General features: G+C 50.9%; 8 protein-coding genes across 8 annotated transcripts; 4 read left to right on the plus strand and 4 right to left on the minus strand.

Annotated features, from left to right (window-relative positions):
• Window positions 1–65: 65 nt before the first annotated feature.
• On the plus strand, window positions 66–3,035 carry cdc48 (AAA family ATPase CDC48; the record flags this gene model as incomplete). Its single annotated transcript, XM_058455236.1, has 7 exons — window positions 66–281; window positions 334–361; window positions 382–470; window positions 532–619; window positions 682–843; window positions 909–2,400; window positions 2,452–3,035. Exons 1-7 carry the CDS (start codon window positions 232–234, stop codon window positions 3,033–3,035), a joined length of 2,493 nt encoding a protein of 830 aa, XP_058305224.1. The 5' UTR covers window positions 66–231.
• Window positions 3,036–3,619: 584 nt separating this feature from the next.
• N7498_008175 (MFS transporter) lies at window positions 3,620–5,197 on the minus strand (the record flags this gene model as incomplete). Its single annotated transcript, XM_058455237.1, has 1 exon — window positions 3,620–5,197. The coding sequence occupies one exon, from the start codon at window positions 5,195–5,197 to the stop codon at window positions 3,620–3,622; it is 1,578 nt and encodes a 525-aa protein (XP_058305225.1).
• A 1,222-nt stretch (window positions 5,198–6,419) lies between these two features.
• Window positions 6,420–11,009, plus strand: N7498_008176 (sister chromatid cohesion factor PDS5; the record flags this gene model as incomplete). The annotated part of the gene is made up of 3 exons (XM_058455238.1): window positions 6,420–6,752; window positions 6,833–8,500; window positions 8,556–11,009. 3 exons carry the CDS (start codon window positions 6,420–6,422, stop codon window positions 11,007–11,009), a joined length of 4,455 nt encoding a protein of 1,484 aa, XP_058305226.1.
• A 1,293-nt stretch (window positions 11,010–12,302) lies between these two features.
• N7498_008177 (aldehyde dehydrogenase family protein) lies at window positions 12,303–13,932 on the plus strand (the record flags this gene model as incomplete). The annotated part of the gene is made up of 4 exons (XM_058455239.1): window positions 12,303–12,356; window positions 12,418–12,487; window positions 12,539–12,972; window positions 13,027–13,932. The coding sequence occupies 4 exons, from the start codon at window positions 12,303–12,305 to the stop codon at window positions 13,930–13,932; spliced, it is 1,464 nt and encodes a 487-aa protein (XP_058305227.1).
• A 748-nt stretch (window positions 13,933–14,680) lies between these two features.
• N7498_008178 (WD40 repeat domain-containing protein) lies at window positions 14,681–17,998 on the minus strand (the record flags this gene model as incomplete). The annotated part of the gene is given in 5 exon segments (XM_058455240.1): window positions 14,681–16,699; window positions 16,746–17,333; window positions 17,371–17,582; window positions 17,597–17,703; window positions 17,766–17,998. 5 exon segments carry the CDS (start codon window positions 17,996–17,998, stop codon window positions 14,681–14,683), a joined length of 3,159 nt encoding a protein of 1,052 aa, XP_058305228.1.
• Window positions 17,999–18,043: 45 nt separating this feature from the next.
• Window positions 18,044–18,681, minus strand: N7498_008179 (uncharacterized protein; the record flags this gene model as incomplete). The annotated part of the gene is made up of 2 exons (XM_058455241.1): window positions 18,044–18,209; window positions 18,263–18,681. The coding sequence occupies 2 exons, from the start codon at window positions 18,679–18,681 to the stop codon at window positions 18,044–18,046; spliced, it is 585 nt and encodes a 194-aa protein (XP_058305229.1).
• Window positions 18,682–21,247: 2,566 nt separating this feature from the next.
• N7498_008180 (aromatic alcohol reductase) lies at window positions 21,248–22,087 on the plus strand (the record flags this gene model as incomplete). The annotated part of the gene is made up of 3 exons (XM_058455242.1): window positions 21,248–21,283; window positions 21,332–21,585; window positions 21,652–22,087. The coding sequence occupies 3 exons, from the start codon at window positions 21,248–21,250 to the stop codon at window positions 22,085–22,087; spliced, it is 726 nt and encodes a 241-aa protein (XP_058305230.1).
• A 637-nt stretch (window positions 22,088–22,724) lies between these two features.
• Window positions 22,725–26,030, minus strand: N7498_008181 (uncharacterized protein; the record flags this gene model as incomplete). The annotated part of the gene is made up of 5 exons (XM_058455243.1): window positions 22,725–23,531; window positions 23,597–24,502; window positions 24,587–25,291; window positions 25,358–25,581; window positions 25,637–26,030. 5 exons carry the CDS (start codon window positions 26,028–26,030, stop codon window positions 22,725–22,727), a joined length of 3,036 nt encoding a protein of 1,011 aa, XP_058305231.1.
• Between the last annotated feature and the right edge of the window lie 161 nt (window positions 26,031–26,191).

Genomic DNA, 26,191 nt, shown 5'->3' on the forward strand with positions numbered 1-26,191 from the left:
GGATATCGTCACTCAACGGGTACCTGGTAAGCTCCAACACTTCCTCTCATCTCCCCGTCGCCGTCAGGTCTGCTTCTTGATCTGCCGGTTTTCCTGCATCTCCATCGCCACTTTCTTCATTGTCGCTTTTCGTTCGTGTTATCGAGCTGCTCCGCTCGGTTGTGAACACCTTGACCATTCCCTTCCCCAAGCTCGGTTCTCATCAACGTCACACACCTCAGATCCTTCACAATGTCGTCCGAGCCGGATCACACCCACGAGAAGAAGAGGGTTAACCTTCGGTATGCTCCCATGGTGCATCTCTTTCTCGCTCAATGTTAACGATGGTCGCAGGGATGCCTCTGGCGCCGAGCACAAGGAGGTAAGGCGGACTCAGCACAGCGTGGCCACGACGCGGCAGCTAACATCGCACAGGAGCTCGACACCGCCACCGCCATCCTCAAGAAGAAGAAGAAGCCCAACTCTTTGATGTAAGCGAACATTGAGCTACTCTAACTGATTCCTGGGCCGAAGCTGACACCTCATCAACAGTGTGACTGATGCCGTCAATGATGATAACTCGGTTATTGCTCTGTCAAACAACACTATGGAAACTCTCCAACTCTTCCGGGGTGATACTGTATGTCTTTCCCACTCTAACTCAAATTGTTGATGTCTGCTAATCTCCTACTTCCCGAACAGGTCCTTGTGAAGGGTAAGAAGAGAAAGGATACCGTGCTTATTGTTTTGGCCGACGATGATCTGGATGACGGAAGCGTCCGCATCAACCGTGTTGTGCGCCACAACCTCCGTGTCAAGCATGGTGATATCGTCACCGTCCACGCCTGTCCCGATATTAAATACGTATGTCGTCTTTTCCCTACCTTGACGACCTTTTGGTCTCTGCTAATGTATCATCTCCCATCTAGGCCAAGCGCATCGCTGTCCTCCCTATTGCCGATACCGTCGAGGGCCTGACCGGCTCCCTTTTCGATGTCTACCTCGCCCCCTACTTCCGCGAGGCCTACCGACCAGTCAGGCAGGGTGACCTGTTCACAGTACGAGGTGGTATGAGACAGGTGGAGTTTAAGGTTGTGGAGGTCGACGCCCCAGAGTTCGGTATTGTCGCACAGGACACAGTTATTCACTGCGAGGGTGAGCCCATCCAACGAGAGGATGAGGAGGGTAACCTCAATGAAGTCGGTTACGATGACATTGGTGGCTGTCGGAAACAGATGGCTCAGATCCGTGAGTTGGTCGAGCTGCCTCTCCGCCACCCTCAACTCTTCAAATCCATTGGTATCAAGCCGCCCCGTGGTATCCTTATGTATGGTCCCCCGGGTACTGGTAAGACCCTGATGGCTCGTGCCGTGGCCAACGAGACCGGCGCTTTCTTCTTCCTCATCAACGGCCCCGAGATCATGTCTAAGATGGCCGGTGAGTCCGAATCGAACCTGCGCAAGGCTTTCGAGGAGGCCGAGAAGAACTCTCCCGCCATCATCTTCATTGATGAGATTGACTCTATCGCCCCCAAGCGTGAGAAGACCAACGGTGAGGTCGAGCGCCGTGTCGTTTCCCAGCTCCTGACCCTCATGGACGGCATGAAGGCCCGCTCCAACGTTGTGGTCATGGCCGCCACCAACCGCCCCAACTCCATTGATCCCGCGCTCCGCCGCTTCGGCCGCTTCGACCGTGAGGTTGACATCGGTATCCCCGACCCCACTGGCCGTCTGGAGATCATGCAGATCCACACCAAGAACATGAAGCTAGGTGAGGATGTCGACCTCGAGACCATTGCCGCCGAGACCCACGGTTACGTCGGTTCCGATCTGGCATCCCTCTGCTCTGAGGCCGCTATGCAACAGATTCGTGAGAAGATGGATCTCATTGATCTGGATGAGGATACTATTGATGCTGAGGTTCTTGACTCCCTGGGTGTCACCATGGAAAACTTCCGCTACGCCCTGGGTGTCTCCAACCCCTCCGCCCTCCGCGAGGTTGCCGTGGTCGAGGTTCCCAACGTCCGTTGGGACGACATTGGTGGTCTGGAGGAGGTCAAGCGCGAGCTTATCGAGAGCGTCCAGTACCCTGTCGACCACCCCGAGATGTTCCAGAAGTTTGGTCTCTCGCCTTCTCGTGGTGTTCTGTTCTATGGTCCTCCTGGTACTGGTAAGACCATGTTGGCCAAGGCTGTCGCTAACGAGTGTGCTGCCAACTTCATCTCGGTCAAGGGACCCGAACTTCTGAGCATGTGGTTTGGTGAGTCCGAATCCAACATTCGTGACATCTTCGACAAGGCCCGTGCCGCCGCTCCTTGCGTCGTCTTCCTTGACGAGTTGGACTCTATTGCCAAGTCCCGTGGTGGCTCCGTCGGTGATGCCGGCGGTGCTTCCGACCGTGTTGTCAACCAGCTCCTGACTGGTGAGTTCATCTGAAATTCTTATATACTGATCATTGCTAATATCACAACAGAGATGGATGGTATGACCTCCAAGAAGAATGTCTTTGTTATCGGTGCTACCAACCGTCCCGAGCAGCTTGATGCCGCCCTGGTCCGTCCCGGCCGTCTGGACACTCTAGTCTACGTTCCCCTGCCCGACCAGTCTTCTCGTGAGGGTATCCTCAAGGCTCAGCTCCGCAAAACCCCTGTTGCCGACGATGTCGACATATCCTTTATTGCCAGCAAGACCCACGGTTTCTCCGGTGCCGATCTTGGCTTCGTGACCCAGCGTGCCGTCAAGCTTGCTATCAAGGAGGCCATCTCCATCGACATCGAGCGTGTCAAGGCTCGCGAGGCTGCCGGCGAGGACATTACCATGGACGACGAGGAGGATGTCGAGGACCCCGTTCCCGAGCTCACCCGCGCCCACTTCGAGGAGGCCATGAAGACGGCGCGCCGCTCCGTCAGCGACGTCGAGATCCGCCGCTACGAGGCCTTCGCTCAGAGCTTGAAGAACTCCGGAGGCAGCAGCTTCTTCCGCTTCCCTGGTGCTGGGGAGGTGCAGAACAACGACACGTTCGGCGACGCCGGCAATGACGATAGCCTCTACGACTAAATGGGTTCTTTTTTCCCCTTTGCTTTGACGATTTGTGATTTTTAGGCCGCTCTATCTCGGCCAGGGTTCCTGCGGTGAGATTCATAGGTAGATCGTTTTCGAGGTTGGAATTTCCTTTGAGAGCTGGTCTGTGGGCCTTTTTCGATTTGTGCTTTCCTGCCCTCATACAATGTGCCATAATAGCCAATACAAGTGGAGCAATCCCCCCGTTGAATTTTATACGTTCGTAGTTCCATATTTTTGAGATACATGTACCTCTGTACCCGCCCGGCCCCACTGGTAGTATTTGTACCACGCGCTTGACGGGACTAGAGTGCGTTCCGTGCGACTTGCGGGCCCCTCGCCGGTTGCAGGTGTGCTCCAGAGCTTTTAAGATCCAACGACGTTGCGACTCATTGTATAGCTTTCTATAGTACTCGGAATATTTCTCATGATGAAAATTATATGTATTCATTATTCTATCAATGCACGTACGCTCTAAGTCAAGATAGATGCAACGCCAGAACAAAAGCAAAAAGAAAATGCCGGCAGTAAATATGTGCACCAGGCTTTTTTCTCGTCCTAGGATCAAACAGACCAATAAATTAGAACTTCGGGGTGAAGCGGCTCATAGCACGAATCTTCGCGCCATAGAAGAAGAAGAGAATGGGAATAGGAATCATAGCAACAGTAATGAAACCCAACACACTAGAAGCCCAGTTGACACCAAGATTGTGGTACATCTGGGTTGCAAATAGCGGGAACGCACCACCAAGCGCAGAACGAACAAGAGTGTTCGCAGCGATGGCAGAGTTGGCGTACATCATATACACATCGATGATGTAGTTGAGACCTTGCATGAAAATAACCAGGATACCCATGCCGATAGGCACGCCGGCAATAACCTGGGGGACCCATGAGACGTGTGGGCTGGAGGTCCAGCCGAACCAGAAGAGGCCGATGGGTAGGAGCACGGAGGCGATCATCATGGGCACGAGACGCTCTTCGGGGACGACGCGGCCGTGCTTCGCAAGCTTGCGGGCGAAGCGGGTCTTGGTTGTGTAGACGATTAGGGCGACGCCAAGGAGTACACCGATCATGATTCCGATGAAGGGGAGAGCGGCGACACCCTCGTTGGTCCAGCCACGGACTTCCCCGAAGGAGACGGGGTAGGCCTCGAAGAAGAGGTAGAGGATACCGTAGATCAGGGCCAGGTAGATGGTGATGCAGATGAGAATGGGCTCGGCGAACAGCATCTGGAAGGGACGCAGGAGGTACTTGTAGACAATATCCGACATCGTGGGCCTGTGTTCGTCCAGGAAAGAGTGCAGGGCCCAGTTACGGGTCTCCCGGCGCAGACGGGCAGCACGCTCTTGAAGCAGCTTGGGGCCGTACGTCTCGGGTACGATGATGAGGGCGATCAAGCCAAAGAAGGCAGATGCGATGAGTGTGATCCATGCGGTCCAGCGCCAGCCCAAGTGGCTCTCTGTGATGAAGCCACCGATGATAGGTCCCAACACGGGGCCCAGGAAGGTGGCTGAACTAAACATCGCAATGGCGACGGCGCGGTCAACGGGGTCCCAGATATCAGCCATGGCACCGCCGACACAAGCGAGTGGAGAGCAGCCAAAAAGACCGATGAGGAAACGACAGATCATGATTGTCTCAAGGTTCTGCGCGACAGCGACGGGGATTTGGAAAATGGCGAAGATGATATAGCCAGAGAAGAGCGGGAGTCGACGACCGTATAGTTCGGACAACGGGGCCCAGAAGAGAGGGCCCAGAGCGAAGCCAAAGACGGTCAAACTGGTTCCCAGAATCATGACTTCGCTGGAGACGTTGAATTCTTTCGCGGTGACTAGGGTTGCGGTCGAGAAGACACTGCTAGCAAAGGTAACCCACATAGTCATCAAAGACATGGACACAGTAATGATCCATTTGCGCAGCCGCGTGAAGTTCTGGGGATTCTCAGGATCATCGGGGCCGTCCCATTCCACGAGGTTGGGGTCTTTTTCGGCAGGCTTTTCCGTGACTTGCTGATTCTGGGCACTCTCAACATCGGTATCATCTTGAGGCGATCGTATCTTGTCATCAGGAACAGCCGCAACGGGCTCTTGGGGTTCGTGGTGCTCCATACTTTGACGGGGAGTGGTGAGAGCCGAGTCAAATTGATTCGTAGTCATGTTGAGTCCAGGTTGTATAGTAGTATGGGTATACACTTCACGTGCGCCACTAGGGATGCGTTGAAAGCGTTATTGATCTTGTTACAGAGAAAGCCGTACAGGTGGGCGATCAGGGAGCATTTAACCGCCATGGGAAATCTATGCTCGTGGGTCTTCTAGAAGAGAATCGGACCGGAGCTAAGAAGATCAGAAAGCTCGGAGCAAGTGCAAACCTCGTGGCCCGACCCATCATCTACTTGTCGAGTCCACTATCTGCTATGTCCGTCCATAGGGCCGTGGTAGGGCCGTGGATTACACAGTATAGGCCCGAAGACGCGAGATGCTGCTTCACATCTTGAAACAAGATATCGTGCCGGTATCCCGCCCTGGTGAAGGCCAGATTGAGCACGGTAAAACATGGGACATATCAAAATCATTAGTCACTGAACTCTCCCGAGCTCATCATCGTATCAGAAGACCCTCTGGCGGTGTGAAAAAAGCCCCGATGGCGTCAGTCGCCACAATCAGAAAGAAAAGTGATTCGACCAGACGCTCGGGGTCGGTCTTCGCGTGGGCCGAACGACCGAGGGAAGCAGTTCGGCAGATTTCGTGACCCCCGCTTCCGGTTACGAATTCGATCCGATCTCGATGCGGAAGCGTGTTGTTTGGTGCTCCTTTGAGCCCGACCAGCTTCATGAGCTTACTCGTAACCCTGTCAGAACTCGCCCTGACACTCCGTCGTGCGGCTGCCAAGGCTTTTATATCCGTCTCGGTCGGCAAATTCGTTCATCGGGCCCGATAAATAATCAGCCCCACTCCTGGGATATTTTCAGACCAACGTGTAGTATATTGCAGGCATCTACATAAAGCTGTCTAGCTATAGATGCCTAGGGTCTCCAGTTGATGTCAGAGTGTTGCTGGTGGGGACTCGGCTCACCTGCCGGGTACCTGCCCGAATGCTACTGTATGTTGATAGCAGCAAATGCATTGTGGAGATAAATCCGACTGATTGACATTGAAGTACATACGAAAATCCGATGAGATCAGAAATGTACAATGAATCAGAGAACTACCAAATACACAGCCCGAAGATGTTCAAAACCAAAGGGAACCCGTTGGATCAGCACGGTTTTGTAGGGCAGACGCGATCCCGTGCGACGCGTCTGGGCGGTCAACCTCCACACCACCCTTTTCGTACCGCGTCCCTCCCTCCTCACATCTCCCATGTGAGATTCGTTGCATCATGCCGTCGCGCACTCGACCTCCTGCCGACGCGGACGAGGACACTGGCCTTCGCAGCCTGTCCTTCAATCAACCGCTGTCGTGGCGCGTGGGGCGCTCCGCCATCCCTATCGCCGATCTACTGGAGCGCCTTCAAACTCTCGCCCAGGAATTGCGCAAGCTTGAACAGGAAGAAATTGACAAGGAATCTTTGCGCAAGGTCTCTCAGGAACTCGCCAGCGCGCACTTGCTTGCCCACAAGGATAAGGGTGTGCGAGCGTGGGCCACATGCTGCATCGTCGATGTCTTGCGACTCTGCGCGCCCGACGCGCCTTTTACACGGAACCAGCTTAAGGTGTGCATTGGCAGATGGCGAGCGGGAATCGTGATTCTTTGTAAATGGGGGACACGCGCTGACCACAGACTCGATAACAGGATATTTTCACATGTATCATCACATCGATTATCCCCGCACTGGCCGATCCGTCCAATGCCTACAATGCCCAGCACATCTATGTCTTGGGCTCGCTCGCCGAGGTTAAGAGCATTGTCCTAATGACTGATCTCGACCATCCCGATTCGCTCATCGTTCCCCTCTTCACCAGCTGCTTCGACATCGTCTCGGGCTCTTCCAAGGCCTCCACCGGTGAGGAAGTCGCAAAGGGCGTCGAATTTGACATGACCCGGCTGCTGGTCACCGTGATCGATGAAACGCCCGTTTTGGCTCCGGAGGTGGTGGATACTATTGTGGCACAGTTCTTGCGGGTCGACCCCCGCGTGCTGGACAACCCGAGGAAGGGCAAGCGAGGGGATGGTCCGATTGATGCTAAGCAGGACACTCTGTTGCTGAAGGATTACCCGCCTGCCTACAATATGGCCAAGGCCATTTGCCAGGCCTGTCCCGAGCGAATGACCAGCCATATCAGCCAGTACTTCAACAATGTCATCATCGACGCCTCCGCCCAGTCCGGTCAGACAAATGGCAACAAGCAGGGCGTTCGGAAGACAGGCCTGGATGATTCGGACGAGGAAGGAGAAGATATAAAGGAATTGAGCAAGGCGCACCGTCTGATTCGGGAACTCTGGCGCGCCTGCCCTGAAGTGTTGCAGAATGTCATTCCTCAAGTCGAAGCTGAATTGTCTGCAGAGTCCGTGGCACTGCGTTTACTCGCTACTCAAACCATTGGTGATCTTGCGGCGGGCATCGGCGTTGCCGGCCCCCCTCCGGCACCTCCCATGGATCCAGTGACATACCCCCCGGTGACGCTGGAGGAATATCCACAGACAATCCCTCAACCCAATGTCCTCCTTACGCCCCTGTCTCCCAAGCCCTTCTCTCAAGTCCATGTCTCAGCTTATGATGCATTCTTGAGCCGCCGACTGGACAAGACCCCTTCAGTGCGCGCTGCATGGGTCACTGTTGTTGGACGGATCCTCCTGACTTCGGCTGGAGGCTCTGGTCTAAGTGAAAACGAGGAGCAAGGTCTCGTTCAAAGCCTAGCTATCATGCTTCAGGATGCCGACGAGAAAGTCCGCCTCGCTGCGGTGGATGCCGTTGGACAGTTTGGCTATTCCCACATTGTTAACAAGCTGGGTGTAAACGGCGGCTGCTCATCACCCGGCTCGGTGCTTGCGGCTCTTTCGGAACGACCAAAAGATCGCAGACCCCAAGTGCGCGAACATTCAACCAAAGTCCTGGCTCGTATCTGGGCGGTGGCGGCTGGTGATATCGAGCAGAATACCGAGCCTGTTGCTTCTTTGTTGAAGGATGCACCTTCGAAGATCTTTGATGCTTTCTATACAAACGATCAGGAGGTTCATGTGCTCATCGACCGAGTGATGTTTGAGACGCTTCTCCCCCTCAACTACCCCCCCATCAAGTCAAACAAGTCTCGGGGCGCCTCCAGCCAGTCTCGAAAGCAGAAGGACAGTCAACCATCTGAAGAAGAAAACGATGTCGACAAGATCCGTGTGCGTCGTATCCTTACATTGCTTCGAGGGTTGGACGAAAAGGCTAGGAAAGTATTTTTTGTCATGCTGGCCCGTCAATTGCAACTGAGGTCGGCCGTGACAATGTACTTGGATTCATGTGAGAAATACAATGTAAGTATCACGGCTTGCACGCTGGCATTTCAACACCATACTGACATTCTAACAGGGTGGCGTGATTGACAAAAACGAAGATCAAACCAAGGCACAACTATCGAGAATCATTGACTCATTGTCCAAGCTTTTCCCCGATCCCTCACGATCATCTGCAGACTTGTGGAAATTTGCTAAGGTCCATGATCGGCGCAGTTATCAACTGACCCGCTTCGCCATGGCTGCTGCCAGCGACTATCGTACTGTGATCAAGGCCATTAGGGAGCTTCAGCGACGTGCACAAAGTGCCAACAATGCGCCTCTGCTTGAAACCTTGACACCTCTGCTATACCGCTGCGGGTCTTTGATCTTCAACCGGAGTCACATTCCTGCGATCATGAGCCTGTCTCGGACCGATGAGAACGGCCTGGCCAATGCCGCTCAGGAGATGCTGAAGGAGATCTCCACTCAAAACCCGGAGGTGCTTGAGGCACAGGTACAAGAAATGTGCAAGGACCTGGAAGCGCAGGCCCCGAAGGCCAACTCTCCCGGCGATGACAGCAATGAAGACATCCTCAAGGCTTGTGCGGGCTTCGCTAAGAAGCTTCCAGCCAAGCTTCCCAAAGAACGCAAGTTCTTCCAAGCGCTCACAGGCTACGCCCTTTACAGTTCTTCGCCACGGTCTGCGAAACACGCCGTCTCAGTTCTCATGGCCACGGCCGACAAGAAGGAGATGTATGCGAAGGATCTGGTCCAGAAATGTGTCAAGAAATGGACCTACGGCTCTGATCACTTCCTTACTCGTCTTGCTGCTTTGTCGCAGCTGAACCTGCTCGCTCCGAGGGAAGCAGACGAAGAGAGCGATGCTATCATTTCCATTGCTATCAACAAGATTCTTCTTACCAACCTTTCCCCCGAGACGGATTCTAAATACCTTTGGTCTGACACAGCCGACGACGAGACACAAGCCAAGGAGTGGGCCCTCAAGGTCATTGTTAACCGTCTCCGGGCACAGGACGGAGCTGATAATGAAGCGGATTTCCGTGCCCTTGCCAAGCCTGTATATGACACCTTGAACAAGCTTGTGGCTGGCGAGGGTGAACTGTCCAAGAAAAAAGATACCCCGGCGACCCAGAAGTCCCGGCTCCGGCTTCTTGCTGCCAAGTCTATAGTCAAGTTGTGTGCTTCCAGCATTCTGTGTGACTCACTGTTGACTCCTGCAGACTTCAATTCTGTTGCCCTGGTCGCTCAGGACCCTCTACTGGAAGTCCGCAGTGGATTTGTCAACCATCTCAAGAAGAAATTGGTGCAAAAGTCTCACCTCAGCCATCGCTGGTACATTGTTCCTTGCCTGCTTGGCTTTGAGCCGAGCAGAGGCTTCAAGGAAAGCACGCTCACGTGGCTGCGATCTCGCGCTGCGTATTTCTCCCAAAAAGCCCAGGCCAGTGGAAAGCGCACAGAACAGAACATGGTGATGGAGATGATCTTCTCCCGTCTTTTATCTCTGCTTGCTTATCACCCAGACTACCCATCTGACGACCTGGATGAGTCAACAAAGCTCGCTGATCTCAGCGACTTTTCTCAGTACATCCTCTTCTATCTCTCCGCAGTGGCCAACGAGCACAACATGTCATTGATCTTCCACGTTGGTCAGCGCGTTAAGCAATTCCGCGATGGCATCACCAAATCCGACGAGATTTCCACCCGTCTCCATACGCTGTCCGATCTGGCCCAGGCGGTCATCCGACGCTTTGCCGACATATACTCCCAACAACACAAGTTCGGTGGTGCCGCCGGTGGAACCAACATTCTGCAGACCTACCCTGGAAAGATGGGTGTTCCCAGCACACTGTTCGCCAGCATTCCCAACCACCGCGAGGCTCAGGATGTTGCCGACAAGAACTTCCTCCCTGACGAGATGGACGATTTGTTGGATCGCGTTGTGCGTGCTTCAATGAAATCCAAGGGTTCTTCCGGCACGCACGCTTCCGCCAAGAAACGCAAGCAGGAGTCCCTGGGTGCCAGCGGCCATTCGTCGGCAGCCAAGAAGGCACGGAAGGAGAAGTCCGCTCGCCCGCCACGCAAGTCTTCTTCATCTGTGGGTGTGTCAAGCAAGGCTCCCAGGCGCAAGCGCAAGGGTGAAGATGACTGGTCGTCTGATGGTGGTGCTGGGGATGATGTGCCTGCCTCCGCTCGCCGACGCAGCAGCCGGGGAACTGTAAAGCATGATGTCAGCTATGCAGACAAGGACAGTGATGAAGAAGATGAGGAGATGCAGCAGTGGGACCAGGCCAAGGCTGAAGATGACGATGCCGAAGAGGAAGACGAGGATGAAGAGATGGAGGACGATGACAACGCCGAGGAAGAGGAAGAGGAAGAGGACAACGTCAAAGTCGGCGAGACTAGTGAGAAGGAAAACTCACCCCCACCCCCAAGGCGAGGCGGCAAAGGGTCCAAGGCGAAGGAAAACCAGGCCAAGAAACCGGTGACGACCACCTTGCCCTCGCGCCGGTCATCTCGGCGGGGCTGATGCGCAAGATATATGAATGGAAATACCCCCTTTCTCATTTTGTTCTTGTTCTATGGTTTCATTTCTATCCCGTTGTGTGAATGCGCACGTTGCTTATTCATACCTATTTCGTGTGTTATCTGCAGTTGATAATGTCTGAGATGTATACCCAGTCTGCTTTGATGTCTTCGGCCTGTTCTGCTGAACTCTGATTGTTTCGTTAATGATTGCACCTGTCAGTCAAATATTATCATCATATGCACGTATCACTTTTGCAATGTCGTAATGTCTTAGCTGTATGGTGGGCTGTACAGGTTTTTGGCAGATCATATACGTTTTCCCCTATATCTTGGTGTGAATACAGAGTCTGCCGTATTTTGTTGACTAGATTTTACTGATTGTGATTCGATTCTTTTGTTGTGAAAGGTGGAAGCATAAAAAAGAAGGAAAGACGTATGCAAGACACATAGGAGAATTGGTTTGAATGACCAAAGAAAACTCCCAGGGAACCCAGCAGCCTTTTACATTGCAAGATGCTTTGCCCAACCGTTATGCACTACAGCACTTTCGGCGGCAGCTCTTGCCTAGATTATCCATATCCAATATCTTCAAAAGTGCTGAGATTTTAGGCTCACAAGCAAGTTTGATTGTAGACATTCCATCACGGTTTGTAAATGGGCGGAACAACCCTACAAAGAGAATCCCGTAAAACTCAGATCTTAGTCCCCAATAATTAACTTCCAGCCATAAACTGCTCTCATCAGCAGCCCCCGCCCCGTTGTAAACGCCTCGTGTTCACGCCAGATACCCAAAGATTGTCAGCATACCCCGCTCCAGCTGCCAGAATCGACCCCCGACCCCCGCTATGGTGTAGTTCCACTTCTGCCTTCGAACGCAAATTCCTATTACGTCTTGCAGAAATTGCCTTGGCGGGTCCATCGTTTTTTCCATTTGTACACTACGTAGGAGGAAGCTTCCTGAGCCCCAAAGTTGAGTCCGGAAATGGTGCCTCCGGACGCCAAGATAGTGATCTAGACAGTTCTGGCGGGGGGCCTGAGTGGAACATGGATGACGGCCGATTCCCGGGACCCAGTGTTTCTTGTCTGGGCGTGCATGCGTGCTTTTGTTATTGGCTATGCAGTGTGAAGCGTGTTTTGGAGGGGCCTTTGCACTGCTGACGATGCTGCAACGTTGGATTGTAACTAACTAGGTACTCGTATTTATACCCAGGCCATATTCCCGCCAAGGTCCAGCTTTTTTTTCTGTCTAACTTGATTCCAATTGAATCGTTGAACTTCAATATTTACTGCTAATATGGCTGCCAAAGGATCACAGCCCATCGAAACTCGGCTGTTCATTAACGGCGAGGTAAGCCACTCCTCTATCACGAATCAGAATACAACCGAACTAACATCCGATTCCCACCCAGTTCCGCGAATCATCAAGCAACAAAACATTTGACGTCGTCTACCCCTACACCAAGGAAGTGGTAGCCCAGGGTAAAACCCTCCCTAAACATCCTATCCCCGATTCGCAGCTAACAACCCCAGTCCACGAAGCCGACGTCCAAGACGTGGACGACGCAGTCGCAGCAGCCAGCGCCGCCTTTCCAGCATGGCGCGATCTGGGCGTCGACGGACGCGGTGCCCTCCTCCGCAAAGTCTCAGAGCTCTTCCTCGAAGCTAATGACGAGCTCGCCCGCCTGGAAACACTCTGCACAGGCCGTCCGATCTCTCAATATATAGATGCCAAGATATCTTCTGAGCGGTGGAGATACTTCGCTGATGGGGCCTGGTCGATGCAGGGCACGGCTAGCACCAACACGCCCGGTCTGCTTAGTATGACCGTCAAAGAGCCGTACGGCGTGGCGGCCTTGATCATCCCGTGGAATTTCCCGCTTATCATGTTCTCGATGAAGGTGGCTGCTGCTCTAGCGGCGGGTAATACTGTTGTTTTGAAGAGTAGTGAAAAGGCGCCTTTGACTGTAAGCGTCCCTTGCACCGAATTTGCTTTTGAACCAAAAGCTGACTCGATATAGTCTATCGCCGCTGCAAAACTCATCCAAAAAGCCGGCTTCCCCCCGGGTGTCGTCAATGTAATCGCAGGCTACGGCAACCCAACTGGTGAGGCACTCGCCTCACACATGGCCGTCCGATGCATCAGCTTCACCGGCTCCTCCCTCACAGGCCAAAAGATCCAAGCCGCCGCCGCAAAGTCCAACATGAAACACGTTCACATGGAGCTTGGCGGGAAATCCCCCGCCGTAGTCTTCGAAGATGCCGACCTCGAAGCCGCAGCCAAAGCCACACAGTTCAGCATCCGCTTGAACAGCGGCCAGGTGTGTGTCGCAAACTCCCGCGTCTACGTCCAGGAATCTGTTGCCGAGAAATTCACCGAACTTTTCCGCGCGCAGTTCTCGCAGTTCCAGTTCGGGGACCCACTGGATCCAACCACCCAGCAGGGTCCGCAGATTGATGTGCTGCAATACAATCGCATCAAAGAGTACCTCGGTATTGGCGCGAAGGATGGCCAGCTTACGCTTGGCGGTGATGCGAATGATGGGTTCTTCGTGAAACCGACGATTTTCGAGAAGGTTCCTGAGGACTCGCGGTTGATGCGCGAGGAGATCTTTGGGCCTATTGTGGCGATTAATACGTTCAAAACGGAGGAAGAGGCGATTCAGAAGGCTAATGATACTGAGTTTGGTCTTTACGCATCGGTCTTTACAAATGATTTGGATCGAGCGGTGCGTTTGTCGAAGGCGTTGCAAGCTGGTACTGTTGGTGTTAATTGCACAAGCCCCGTTAATGCGAAGGATGCTGCATTTGGTGGATACAAGATGAGTGGAATTGGTCGCGAAGGATTGTTGTATAGCATCGATAACTTCGTTCAGACGAAGTCCATCTTGATCAAGGCTAGTGGACAGTCGGCTGGCTTCTTCTGAAGTACTGGTACAGTACTTCCCGAAACTGGTGTCACCACCTACACTTTTCGATTGTTTCCCGAACCCTAACTCGAGACACGATAATCTAAGCTTTAGCCCATCTTCTGCAGGGCTATATCGTTTTCACGTGTAATAGCAAATGATTTATGGTTATAATACTATAAATTTCCGTAGAACCCGTTAAAAACATTCATGCAAAAAATCAAACAAAAAGGGAACCCAGTCTGGCAAGATCTATTCCCACTCTCGGATCTTTCTACTCATTACACGCAGCCTTCGCTTACACTCGTTTGCCACTCAATAGAAGGCTGCGGCGGCGCCACAGAGAACTAAGACTGGTAGGCCATTATGCTTCTCTTCCCATAGTTTTTGTTATTAAATGCGATTTTCATTCGTTACCGGAGTGTATTGAAGCTAGTGCTCCGAGTAACTGACATGAGTCTTTCAAGTCCGTGATCGTGTGCAAAGATGGCACAGCGCCCATATCACATCGATACTATACCCCAGCCCGAAGAGTATGAACCATGGGACCACAACTCGCTATACGCTCCAACCCCTGGATACCTTGGTACCCCTACGAAACCCACTGGCGATTATAATTGATGGCATAGACAATGTTACCCAAGGAGGCGCCTACATGGGCAGTAGCGAGCAGAATGGAGATCGAGAAAAGCGTACCCTTTGGTCTTGTAAGGAATTAAGGAAGGTTACAAAGAGCAGGAACAGAAATTAAAATCATTTTTACCTGCTACATACAAAACTTGATGAAGGAAATCTGCCCCGATGGGTGTCCTAGGGCAAGTAAATTGCCATAGCTCTTGGAAGAACTGGCGCGAGACTCTGGAGGAAGCCATAGGACCTTTTCACCATTCAATGTTATCCACCTCTGATCTTCAATTGAGATATCCACGTTTTTATGACGCGAATAAGGCCTTGGAATGTCACAATTAGACTGAAGATCAAGGATACCCAAGTCTGTGTGTATATACGGCCCGTCATTGGAGAATTGAAGAGTGTTGACTGTGTTCGTAATGTAAGTCTGGTTTAGCTCGCCTGTCGCCGTTTCCCAAATGCGCACTGTCTTATCAGCAGAGCTGGATGCTAGCAGCCGACTGTTGGGCGAGAAAGCTGTCGACCGAACTAAGTCAAAATGGCCCTGGAGAGTATGCAGCAGTATGCCCGTCGTCAAGTTCCAAAGACGAACAGTCTGATCACGAGACCCGGATGCTAGTAGCCGGCCGTCGAGCGAAAAGCTCACTGACAAAACCGCATCTATGTGGCCGTCGAGGGTATGCTGGAGTGCGCCTGTCGCCGAGTCCCAAAGGCGAACCGTATGGTCTTCAGAACCAGACGCTAATAGACAGCCATCGGGCGAGAATCTCACTAACCGAACCCAACTTGAATGGCCCTTAAGAACCTGCCGAAACACACCTGTAGTCGTGTTCCAGAGGTGCACTGTTTGATCTTGAGAGCTGGACGCTAGTAGCCGGCCATCAGGTGAGAACGCCACTGACCAAACCGAAGCTGAATGGCCCTTAAGAGTTTGCCGGAGTATACCCGTCGCTGTGTCCCATATGCATACTCTCTTATCATTAGAGCCGGACGCTAGTAGGCGGCCGTCGGGCGAGAACGCTGTAGACTGAATCCACTCGGAATGGCCATCAAGAGTCTGCTGGTGGGGCCCTATCGTCGTGTCCCAGAGACGTACATAACTTTTGTCAGAGCCAGATGCCAGTAGCTGGCTATTAGGCGAGAAGGCTACCGACCGAACCGTAGCCGAATGGCCCTCGAGAGTCTGATGGAGCGTGCCCGTCGTTGTATTCCAGAGGCGTATTGTCTGATCATCAGAGCCGGACGCTAGTAGCCCACCGTCAGACGAGAAGGCCACTGACCAGATCCATTCTGAGTGGCCCTTGAGAATGTGTTTAATTATGCCTGTCGCCATGTCCCAGAGGCGCACCGTCTTATCAGCAGAGCTCGATGCCAGTAGGCGGCCGTCAGGCGAAAAGGCTACCGAGAAAACCCAGTTTGAGTGTCCACAAAGAGTTCGCTGGAGTGCGCCCGTCGCCGAGTCCCAGAGGCATACTGTTTGATCGTCAGAGCCAGACGCTAGCAAATAGCCGTCAGATGAGAATGATACCGACCAAATTAATCCTCTGTGGCCATCAAGAGTCTGCTGGTGGGGCCCTATCGTCGTGTCCCAGAGACGTACATAACTTTTGTCAGAGCCAGATGCCAGTAGCCGGCTATTAGGCGAGAAGGCTACCGACCGAACCGAAGCCGAATGACCCTCGAGAGTCTGGAGTGCGCCCGTCGACGAGTCCCAGAGACACAATGTCTTATCATCTGAGCTGGACGCTAGCAAGCGGCCATCAGGCGCAAAAGCTACCGACCAAACCGGAGCTGAATGTGCCTTGAGGGTCTGTTTGAGCGTGCCCGTTGCTGGGTCCCACAGGCGTACCGTCTTATCAGCAGAGCTGGATGCTAGCAGCCGGCCGTCCGGCGAGAATGCTACCGACAGAGCCGACCATGTATGGCCCTCGAGAACCTGTAATTCTGCGCTCCAGCTATCCTTAACTCGTGGAAATTGGCATATCCAAGTAGGTAGGTCTTTGTGAAATTGTTGACGGATAATTGCTTTCAGGGGTGTAAAAGTAAGTCCTGCGTCATAAATTTGTAGCGGTACTTCGTCAGCTATCTGGCGATTTTTCAGAACAAAACGCTGTGCATCGTGAAGAAAAGCAGATATATCAGAGTGATGATCACTCTACACTTATCAGTACGTATCGTGTGTAGACATTCAGAGACCTTACAGGTAACACTGCCTTGATGGCATTGAGCATCCCCACCACTTCCGATACGAAACCCAATAGGCTTGTTGCTTCCACCCAGTGTAGAAAATGCGCCTGGAGGAAACATAGAATATCTTCCCACTCAAAGGGCGAGATATTGCTGTTTTCGAGATGGTGGGCCCAGTAACGACAAGAATATTCAAGTTCTGGTGGTAAATATTGGCGGAGGTGTTGGGGATCAATGTCTGCTCTGTGCGTGCAAGTGCTTTTCAAATTGCAAATATTTCTCTGCAGATGCCTTCGCATGGTTTTGAGGCAGAGCTTAGCAATATCTTTGTGTTTACTTCTCTCGTCTACCAGAAATTTGCTGTTGGTTTGGACCAAGAAGTTTCGAAATGACAGATGTAGAATCCTTATCGGCAGATCTTGGTTAGTGGGGACACTGAGAACAGACCGGAATGAATCCAATCGGTTGCTGATTTGGTCCGCCCGAATCCCAATGAAAAGCGACAGTGCATTTATCGAAAGTGGCGCTGCAAGGAGTATAATGACTCCAACAATTTCCTGGAACTCATGCAAGAGCTGCTGTTGCTCTAACTCATCACTATCCTGATCATCTAGGAGCCGTGTGAGGATTGGTAGGTACGTCTTTTCTATTTTCGTCGCATATTTCGCTTAATCTTTTAGGAGCTTTGCAAGGCGTGATACGGGTTCCTATCTCGGATTTTCGATGAATCGGTATATAGTGGCAGCAGAAATAAAGAGCGGAACCGACATTGATACCAATTCTTGTATAACGTCTTCGCCAGGCTAATCGCGAGAAATATTTCTGTCGTGTCTGATTCTCATGAATCGGTCCTTCAAAAATAAACGTATATCGCGTTCTGTCACTTTTTCAGAGACCTCATGGAGTGCTAGGTCCTGATAATCACGATTCGAGATCTTTGAGAAGCTAAGGCGAATTGGGAGTTCCGGCCTGCTAGTTAAGAATATTCGAAGGCGATAAGTGTTTGCCTTCTGTAGAAGAGGCAGTAGTCGGACGATATTTTGTATATCCTAATCATAGTCGTGTCATCACGGAGTGCCTTATGCACACTAGAGCATAGTTCGGATTTCCTAAGCATCAGTTGTTTTATAATTGTCGGGAAGAACTTCTTAGCGTTCCCTCGGTCCCCTTCACCCCTTTTAAAGAAAAAGTTCGCCCCTAGATGGTTGGTATCCTTTAGTGACTTTGCCACCGTCCGAGAAATTGTGGATTTCCCAGTTCCAGCCATTCCTTTTAGCCAGAACACGCTTTTCTGGCACGGCGATACAGCCCATTACATTATCAAATGTAGGACCTCAGCCCTAGTACCTTGAAGACACTCAACTTCATCTCGATTGGCAAATGAGTCAAAACTTGCATCGGACACACTATCCAACTTTCCAAGATCCATTATTTGATAAGTCCGGTCGGTGTTCTGGGCTACGCTGGCCATGGCAGAACTATCTAATGTTAGTCTATCTATCATGCAGACGTATTTATTTGGAGAACATACATTTGATCCACCTGCAAGGATAAAAGAAACGAGGATTTATATCTCTCAAGCTTTTGAACTTCTCCGTCAACCTCTGCACGCTCCAAGGGCCATCTCCAGGCACGAAATCCGAATTTTCTCATTGATTTCTTCCCATTATTAGACTCTAGCTTTTCGTTCAAGGCTCGAAGATCTGAAAGGCAGTGGACGATTTCACTGGCTAGCCGCGATGAGGTAGATAGTCTTTCTTTGTTAGAGTCTCGAAGGGTTTTAAGAAGGTCCTGTAGAATCATTTGGAGGCTTTCTATCGTCCTTTGCAAGGTGACAATCTCGTTTCTTGCATGCTTCACCCGTTGAAGGTAGCCACAACAAATCGTCACAAGGCTACCAGTGACTTGAATGACCGCGATCACGCTTGCAGCGGATGAAATCCCATCCATTTGGAAGAACGAAGAACACTGACATCTATTTTAGCGGAGATAGGTAAGGTGGTGACTGTAGTGTGGACGTAGAGGCTTGTGTTGGAGTTTAGAGTCTTAAAGAGGGGGTAGGTTAGGCGCCAGGCGGGAGTGAGGCTGTGATTTAATATCCATTTTGGGCGCCTAAATGACCAAACATATTTACCGATTGAAGAAATCACACCAATAGTACAAACGCTTGGGAGACAATTTTTGCCTCAGGCTCGGGGCATATAACGAGTTATTAATTTTTTCATGTCGAAGCGAACGGAGACACCACTCTGACCGTCTGCACGTGTAGGTGAATGCTTAGTCATAATTCTTCCATTGACAAGATCTTCAACACCTTGTTAACAAATAGTTGAAAATCGCCAATACGCAACTAGGTTGGGTCTATATTTACAAACATAAGCCTAAATCCGTCGGCAGTACAATAGCGACTTCAAGCTTATCCCTCATTATAATTGCCAGCTGCCTTTCATCACAGGCAAGAATATTCAGAAAATCCAAAAGAACCCGCTTCAGACAAGTAGTGAGATTGACCTCGAACTTGCTACAGTAGCTGCGCTACATCTCCTCTACGGTCAGACCTGCATGCCGAAAGTGTCCCTCTGCGCTTCCTTCCCTGGTACCGACCGTTTCAACACACCACTCGAGGAAGGTATCGAATCCTTGGTCCGGATTATCTTCGTATGACTGCCAGTGCCGCCGAATGAAGGCGTTTAGCTCAGCAAAGAACTCCTCAATAGGATTTAGATCTGGAGAATATGGAGGCAGGTATACTAGTTTCACACCGGCTTCTGAACACATTTGCTCTATTCGGTCAGAGTGATGAAATGACGCGTTGTCCATGACTAGCACAGACTTTAGCTCGGGCCATTTCCCACAATGGCGGAGCAGTTGCTCAATGAAATCCCCAAAGACGGACGCATTAGTCGAGCCTTGGAACACTCGAGGGAAAACAATGCCATCTTGAGCATACGCAGGTAGTATCTGAGATCGCTGATCACGATGGAATTTGGACACTTAAACTGGTGTCACCCCTAGTGGAGACCACCCGGTTCGCCTGAAGCCAATCCTTTTATCACACCCAGATTCGTCCACATAAACAAGGTGGTAAGATCTAAAATCCGAGATAAGGTGGGAGTATTCATCATGAAGGTCGTGATTACGCTCTCTGGCCTTGACCCGGGCAGCTTTTTTTGACCAGCGTTTTGATGCAAGGGCGCGACTAATGCTGGACTTCGTCGCTTGGATATAAAACTCATCCCACAGAAAAAGTGCCATCTCACCGAGATATAGGTTAGGCTTTTCCAGTAGGTGATCACAAAGGGCTTCCAGCATAACTGGACTGATGCTTCGTGGTCTACCACCTTTATTAGGCGGTGCTATGACGCTACCAAATGTCCGAATATTGGAAGAGATTCTTAGGATGGTACGCTTGTGGGAGCCAGCAGCCTTTGCCATCTGCGATATAGATAGTTCCCACTCCGGAGCATGTCCTGTATAAGCTCATGCTTTGAAGGGGCTAGATTAGGCGCCATCTTGGTGTGACCATTAATGGCTGATTGTTAAGATCTGCCCGTATACCAAGGGACGAAGTTCCAAAGTGGGGTATCGAGGTGTCAGTTGTCTCAAATTACAAGTTAATACACCCCACTACACATCCAGATTACTCTACGTAAGAAATAATACAGGGCCCACTGACAGGGATACTCCGGAATAACTTCCAATATAGACTAGTCTGTCTTGGCAATTAGGGTTCGAGAAACAATCGAAGAGTGAAGTGGTGACACCAGTTTCGGGAAGTACTGTATCTCACATTGACGAACTCTCAAATTGATGAATTTTCTGTCCGAGCGTATTTACCTTAGGAACCACCAGCCGATTCAGAGTCAATACTGTACCAAACCATCCTTTTAAGCTTTCTCTACTCAGCCACGGCGACGTCGACCGTGGTTGCGAACAGCAGCGCTAAGCAAAGCACCATCCAGATTAACACCATCAGATGAGGTAATTTGAAAAGGAAATGAGCATTTTATTCTTGATTCGAATCCCGATTCCTTCTCAGCCGGGTCTTGACCTTTTCTTTTGTCTTATAATTCCATCGTATGTTTTAATCGAAGATTTCCTTACCAACCCCCAAAGAATCGTGGGAAGCACGGAGTTAAGCGGCCCAAACACTCTGTCACGGAGATAGGTGCCTTACATATCCGGTTTTTAGTGCGGAGTTCCGTGCTATTTCTTTCGCGAATGTGCAAGGCGGAGAGCTATGCATCCCAGATTGTATCACATGTCTTCAGGTATACGAAGGTTTGTAAGTCGGACATAAGAGGAGAAAACCGAAAATTTTCGTGGACAGCGCCAAGTTGGCGTCTCTATCCTCGATCTCCGGTGAAGTATGCCCCAGGCTCCCGGCCAAAGTTGCTCATCACTAGATCACGATATTTGAAGTATTTATATAGAAATAAACCTTGAAAGTATTGTGGTTATAAATCGCTATTTCCTCTTCGAACGCTGTACTGCAAATTGTCCTGTCACAAACGGAATGTCGCACACAATCAAGAACGTGGCTATTGCTGGGGTAAGGGTAAACAAAAATCCTAGGTTGTCCAAGTTAACAAGCTGTTAGGCCAGTGGAAATGTCGGAGCTCGGGTACCCAGCGCATTACTCGATCTTAACGAATTCAACGTGACTGTGCTCAGTCGCAATTCCAAAGCCTTCCCGGCCGCAGCTCGCGTGAAAGTTGTGGACTTCACTTCGGTGGAGTCATTATCTGCTGCCATCGCCGGACAGGACGCAGTTATCGATACTACTTTTTCGCCGGAAATTGACACACCACTCCGACTTATTGACGCAGCGGCCAAGGCTGGGGTTTATCGCTTGTCTGTAAGCCCGCCTATTGATAGCACTTGATATTTGGCTAATATCCTGTTCTCACACGTTATCAGTATCACCAGTGATTTTGGACTCGATCCAGACCTACCCGGTATTCATGATTTGCCTGTTTTTGGCCGAAAGAAAGCTTCTTATGAGGCCGTGAAGAGACAGGCGGCTGATAATCGCTTGACGTACACCCTGGTAGCATGTGGTGCGTTTCTTGACTGGAGTCTCTCCACTGGGGTTTCCGGTCTGGACTTGCAAGAAAAGAAAGCTTTCATCTTTGGTGATGGAAACAACGTCGTTCCATGGACGACGTTGGAGGATGTTGGCAGAGTGACTGCGAATGTGCTTTTGCATCCGCAGGAGACTCTGAACCGCCCAGTCTATGTTCACTCCGTGTTAATGTCGCAAAATCAAATTTTCGATGCAGCAAAAGAGATCTTAGGTAACGAGGGATGGAAAGTCACTTATAACGACATGGCACCTCTTTGGAAAATGCGTTGACGGACCTCAAGACCGGCAACATTAGTGCCTCAACTTTCGAAGTACAAATACAATACTGCCTAGCGACCAAAGCACTTGCGCACCCCTGGGCAAGAGATGATAATTCACTCCTGGGACTGAAAGAATGGGACCTAGAGAAGGTAAAATGCCTGGTTTGGACAATCGCTCACGAGAGAGTGTGAAGTTGAAGTCATTGTGTTTCCTACGTCACCTTGTCAACTGAATATTTCCGAAAGAGGAAAGATTTTATTCTATTACAACCCAATAAATACACTGTTAAACATGAAAAAGTCGCCAAGTAACCGCCAAATCGCGGTTGGAGAATAGTCTTCATCCCAAGTAGTATTTTCTGAGGGCTCTAAATTACTCCATAGTAATTTAGTGGTTGCTGTAGGTGGTTTGGGAGGCTTAATAGTAATTTAATTTGAGTATCTATAGACGGGATGGCCCATAGGCCACTAAGCCAAACGGGTCTTGATGTCCATGGTCGTGTTTTCTATTTAGTAAATTTTCTATCTAGCCAACAAACACGGAAACATTGATGGGAAATGTAAACATACCCCGGTAGACAGACATTCACCACCAAAGGTGAGGATGGTGTCTCAATCACCCTTCCCTTCGAGCCTCACCAGGCGGCTCAATCAAGTTCCTCCTCTTCCTTTCCTTGCCCAAGCCACATACGTCCGTGGCTCTCCGAATCCTTCTCGAATTCGAGTGCCAACGTAGACAGATGACTAAGCACATTGCCAATGGCCACATCACCCTTGCTCTGTTTGGTGCGACCCAAGGTATCGAGCCACTTCCATTTGCAAAGAGCAAAGTAAACCAGCGCGATCACAACTTCCACGCCAATACAATATCCCCAGAGGCGAACGACATCAACAATGTTGGTCCAACCATTAGCCGTCTCCTTGGGAATGTACTGATCGTAGGGATCGGTGATCATGTCCCGGTTTGCGAACCAACCGAATAAGCAGAAGCAAGTGGCTAATGCATCTACACCACCAATTGCAATGATCAGAGGAAGCGATGGCCAAGTCTCGCCTCCTCGAGTGACGAAGATCAACCAATTTTCTGTCAAAGCAACTTCTAGGAAGATGATCTCCTGAATCGAGCCCCAATTCTGGATGAACCCACCATTTGGTAGGAACATAGTTCCGCGAATGACCCAAGTAGCTAGAGCTAGGAGAATGCCGAGGATGATCGAAATAATCCATATCTTTGGCAATTGCCACTGCACAGGCCTGCGCTCGTAACTGGCGTGATCGTAGGCAACCGCGACAGTTGCAAGGTCGGCAAAAAGCGCGAGGAACACCACTAAATCAGTACGGATACTTTCATTAATGATGATCATCGTAGTGACCAGATAGATTTCCAAATGGAGACAGAGAGCAATACGGTATTGAATGTATGCTTTCATGCGCTGGAAAATTTGGCGCGCTACCTAATCATGTGTCATCAGCTACTGATCATAACCAGATATGAGAGTCGGCCCGATTGGGGACTTACCTTGATCGAATCAATAATCGTCGATAAACCCGGCTCCAGGAAAACAATATCCGCAGCAGACTGCGCAGCCTCCGAAGCACCCTCCACGGCGATACCGCAGTCTGCTTTCTTTAGGGAGGGTGCATCGTTAACGCCATCGCCAGTCATAGCAGTAAGGTGGCCACGGTCTTGCAACATCTCCACCACTTGGTACTTGTGTTCGGGAAAGACTTCTGCAAAACCGTCGGCCTTCTCGACTAGCTCACCGGCCATGGCACCGTTTAGGCCACCGCCGATGAGTTTCTCCGAGTTGTAGACCTTGGTACCCAAAGCAAGCATTTTGCAGGTCTCTTTCGCAATAGCGATTGCGTCACCTGTAAGCATTTTGACCTTTATGCCTAGGTTCTGGGCTTCCGCAATGGTTGAAGCAGTGTCTTCACGCGGAGGATCAAACATCGGCAGCATACCAAGCAGTGTCCACTCCTCGTTGCCTTTTTGAACGGCGACGCCAAGCGAGCGGAACCCACGATAAGCAAAATCTGTCGCTTTCTTCCTGTATAACTTGGCAGTCTCTTCGGAACAGTTCGTCAATTGAAGGACTGCCTTAGGAGCACCCTTTGTGCAGGTGTATTTCTCGCCATTTAGTGAGACGACGGCCACGATTCGCTTGGAAACGGGGTCAAAGGGTGTAAAGCTCTCCGTTTTCCACCCTTGCTGCAGAATTTCCTTGGCCTTTGGGTATTGATTCACAGACAATATGGTCACTTTGTCGATAGGATCCAGAGAATTAACGTTGTGGGACGAGGCAAGCGCTGCAACTGCAAACATCCAGTTCACATCAATGCCTTCGGCGACGTATGGCTCTCGGATGCTCAGCTGATTCGCAGTTAAAGTTCCTGTCTTGTCCGAACAGAGGATATCCACGCCCTAAACTCCGTTAGTCACGAGGTAGAAGAAGTGAGAGCGATAGCATGATCATAGGCATCTACATGCTCAATGCAAGGTACTTACAGCGAGAGACTCGATAGCGGTCAACTTCTGGACAATTGCCTTTTTCTTGGCCAAATACGCGGCTCCCACTGCCAGAGTGGTCGTGGTGACAACGGGCAAACCGACGGGAACACCAATGATCAATAGATCAAGGGTGTAGAAAAGAAGAGTCTGTTCTCCAGGTGAAGCAATTGGCAGGTTGCGGAAGAAGCCACCGATCCACATTGCTAGGATCCATGCCATGACGATAACCAGCAAAGAAGTACCGATGCTGTCCATGACCAGTTGGAAGTGACCTTTGCCCGAGGTGCCCTGAACCATAGCTGCGGTGCGGCCCACAAAGGTCTTGATGCCGGTAGCTTGCACAATACAATACGCTTTGCCGCGTTTGCATCCGGTCGTGTAAAACACTTGGTCACCCATGAAACGGTCCACGGCGAGGGATTCTCCGGTGATAGCGGAATGGTCACAGGAAACGATGGGATAGTCGGGATTATCGTCGTCATCATCATCACCATTCTCACCATTCTTTCCATTCTCTCCGTTCTTTCCGTCCTCTCCATCCTCTCCATCCTCATTCTCGTCCTCGTCATCATTCTTCCTCTTTTTGCCGAGTTTGCCCTCTTCTCGCAGCTTTTTGTACTGCTCCCAGCCCTGATCCTTCTCTTCGTAATCACACACGACTGAAGCATCAGCGGGAACACTTGCAGCCTCTTCCACAATGACCTAGAATATGCCAGAGGAAATTAGAAAATGCACCAAATGACAGCAAGTCGAATCAATCTAGCTTACCACGTCACCGGGCACGAGCTCACGGGCTAGGACATCGACCTCCTGTCCGTTCCGAATGGCCGTACTGCGCATTGCGATGTCGGCTTTGAGACTGGCCACTACATCTTCGGCTTGTTTTTCTTGATACCATCCGACCGCTGCGTTAAGGCAGAGAATGCCAATAATGACACCAAAGTCCACCCAGTCTTCCAGTCCCGCCGCGAGCAGAACAGCGATCTCCATCACTGGCAATCTCCATCAGTACCCGTCATCCACCGTGAATGTTGTGGGGCATCTTACCGTAGAGAATTGGTCCCTGGAAATAACCCACCACCTTGCGAAACTGGTTCGTTTTCTCGGCTGTCAATTCATTGAAACCTACTTTACGTCGCCTTTCTTCCACATCCGAGTCCGAGAGGCCTTGCTGGATGTCGGTGAAACGCCAGTCTTCTGGGTAATCTTCTCCGGCGCCGACGTATTTCCAGCGGAACTTTCTCTTCTTCCACGGAGCGTACCATGCACGACTCTCGCGAATTTCTCCCGCGTCTTTGTCGACCTTGGAATCACCGCGGTAGGTTGACATGAATTTCACGAGCCTTGTGTATTCATCAAGCTTCGCGTCCTTGTAGGAGACGCCGGACGGCCTGCGATTGGCAGCGCCGTTCTCGACGTCGCTATCAGAACTAGACGCCATATTGAAGCAACAATGACAAGAGCACTGTCAGTTCCAAGAAGACCAGTTTATCAAAGACACGAGTTTACACGGAGAGGGGTTGGCCAAAGTGATAGATCGGAGTAGCTAGCGTAGAAGAATCCCGTCCCAGACCAGGGCAGATGTTGACATAAAAGGAATCG

This window comes from Penicillium cinerascens (assembly GCF_028974065.1).
Source record: "Penicillium cinerascens strain IBT 15544 chromosome Unknown scaffold_4_segment0_segment0, whole genome shotgun sequence".
NCBI classification, from domain to species: Eukaryota; Fungi; Ascomycota; class Eurotiomycetes; order Eurotiales; family Aspergillaceae; genus Penicillium; species Penicillium cinerascens.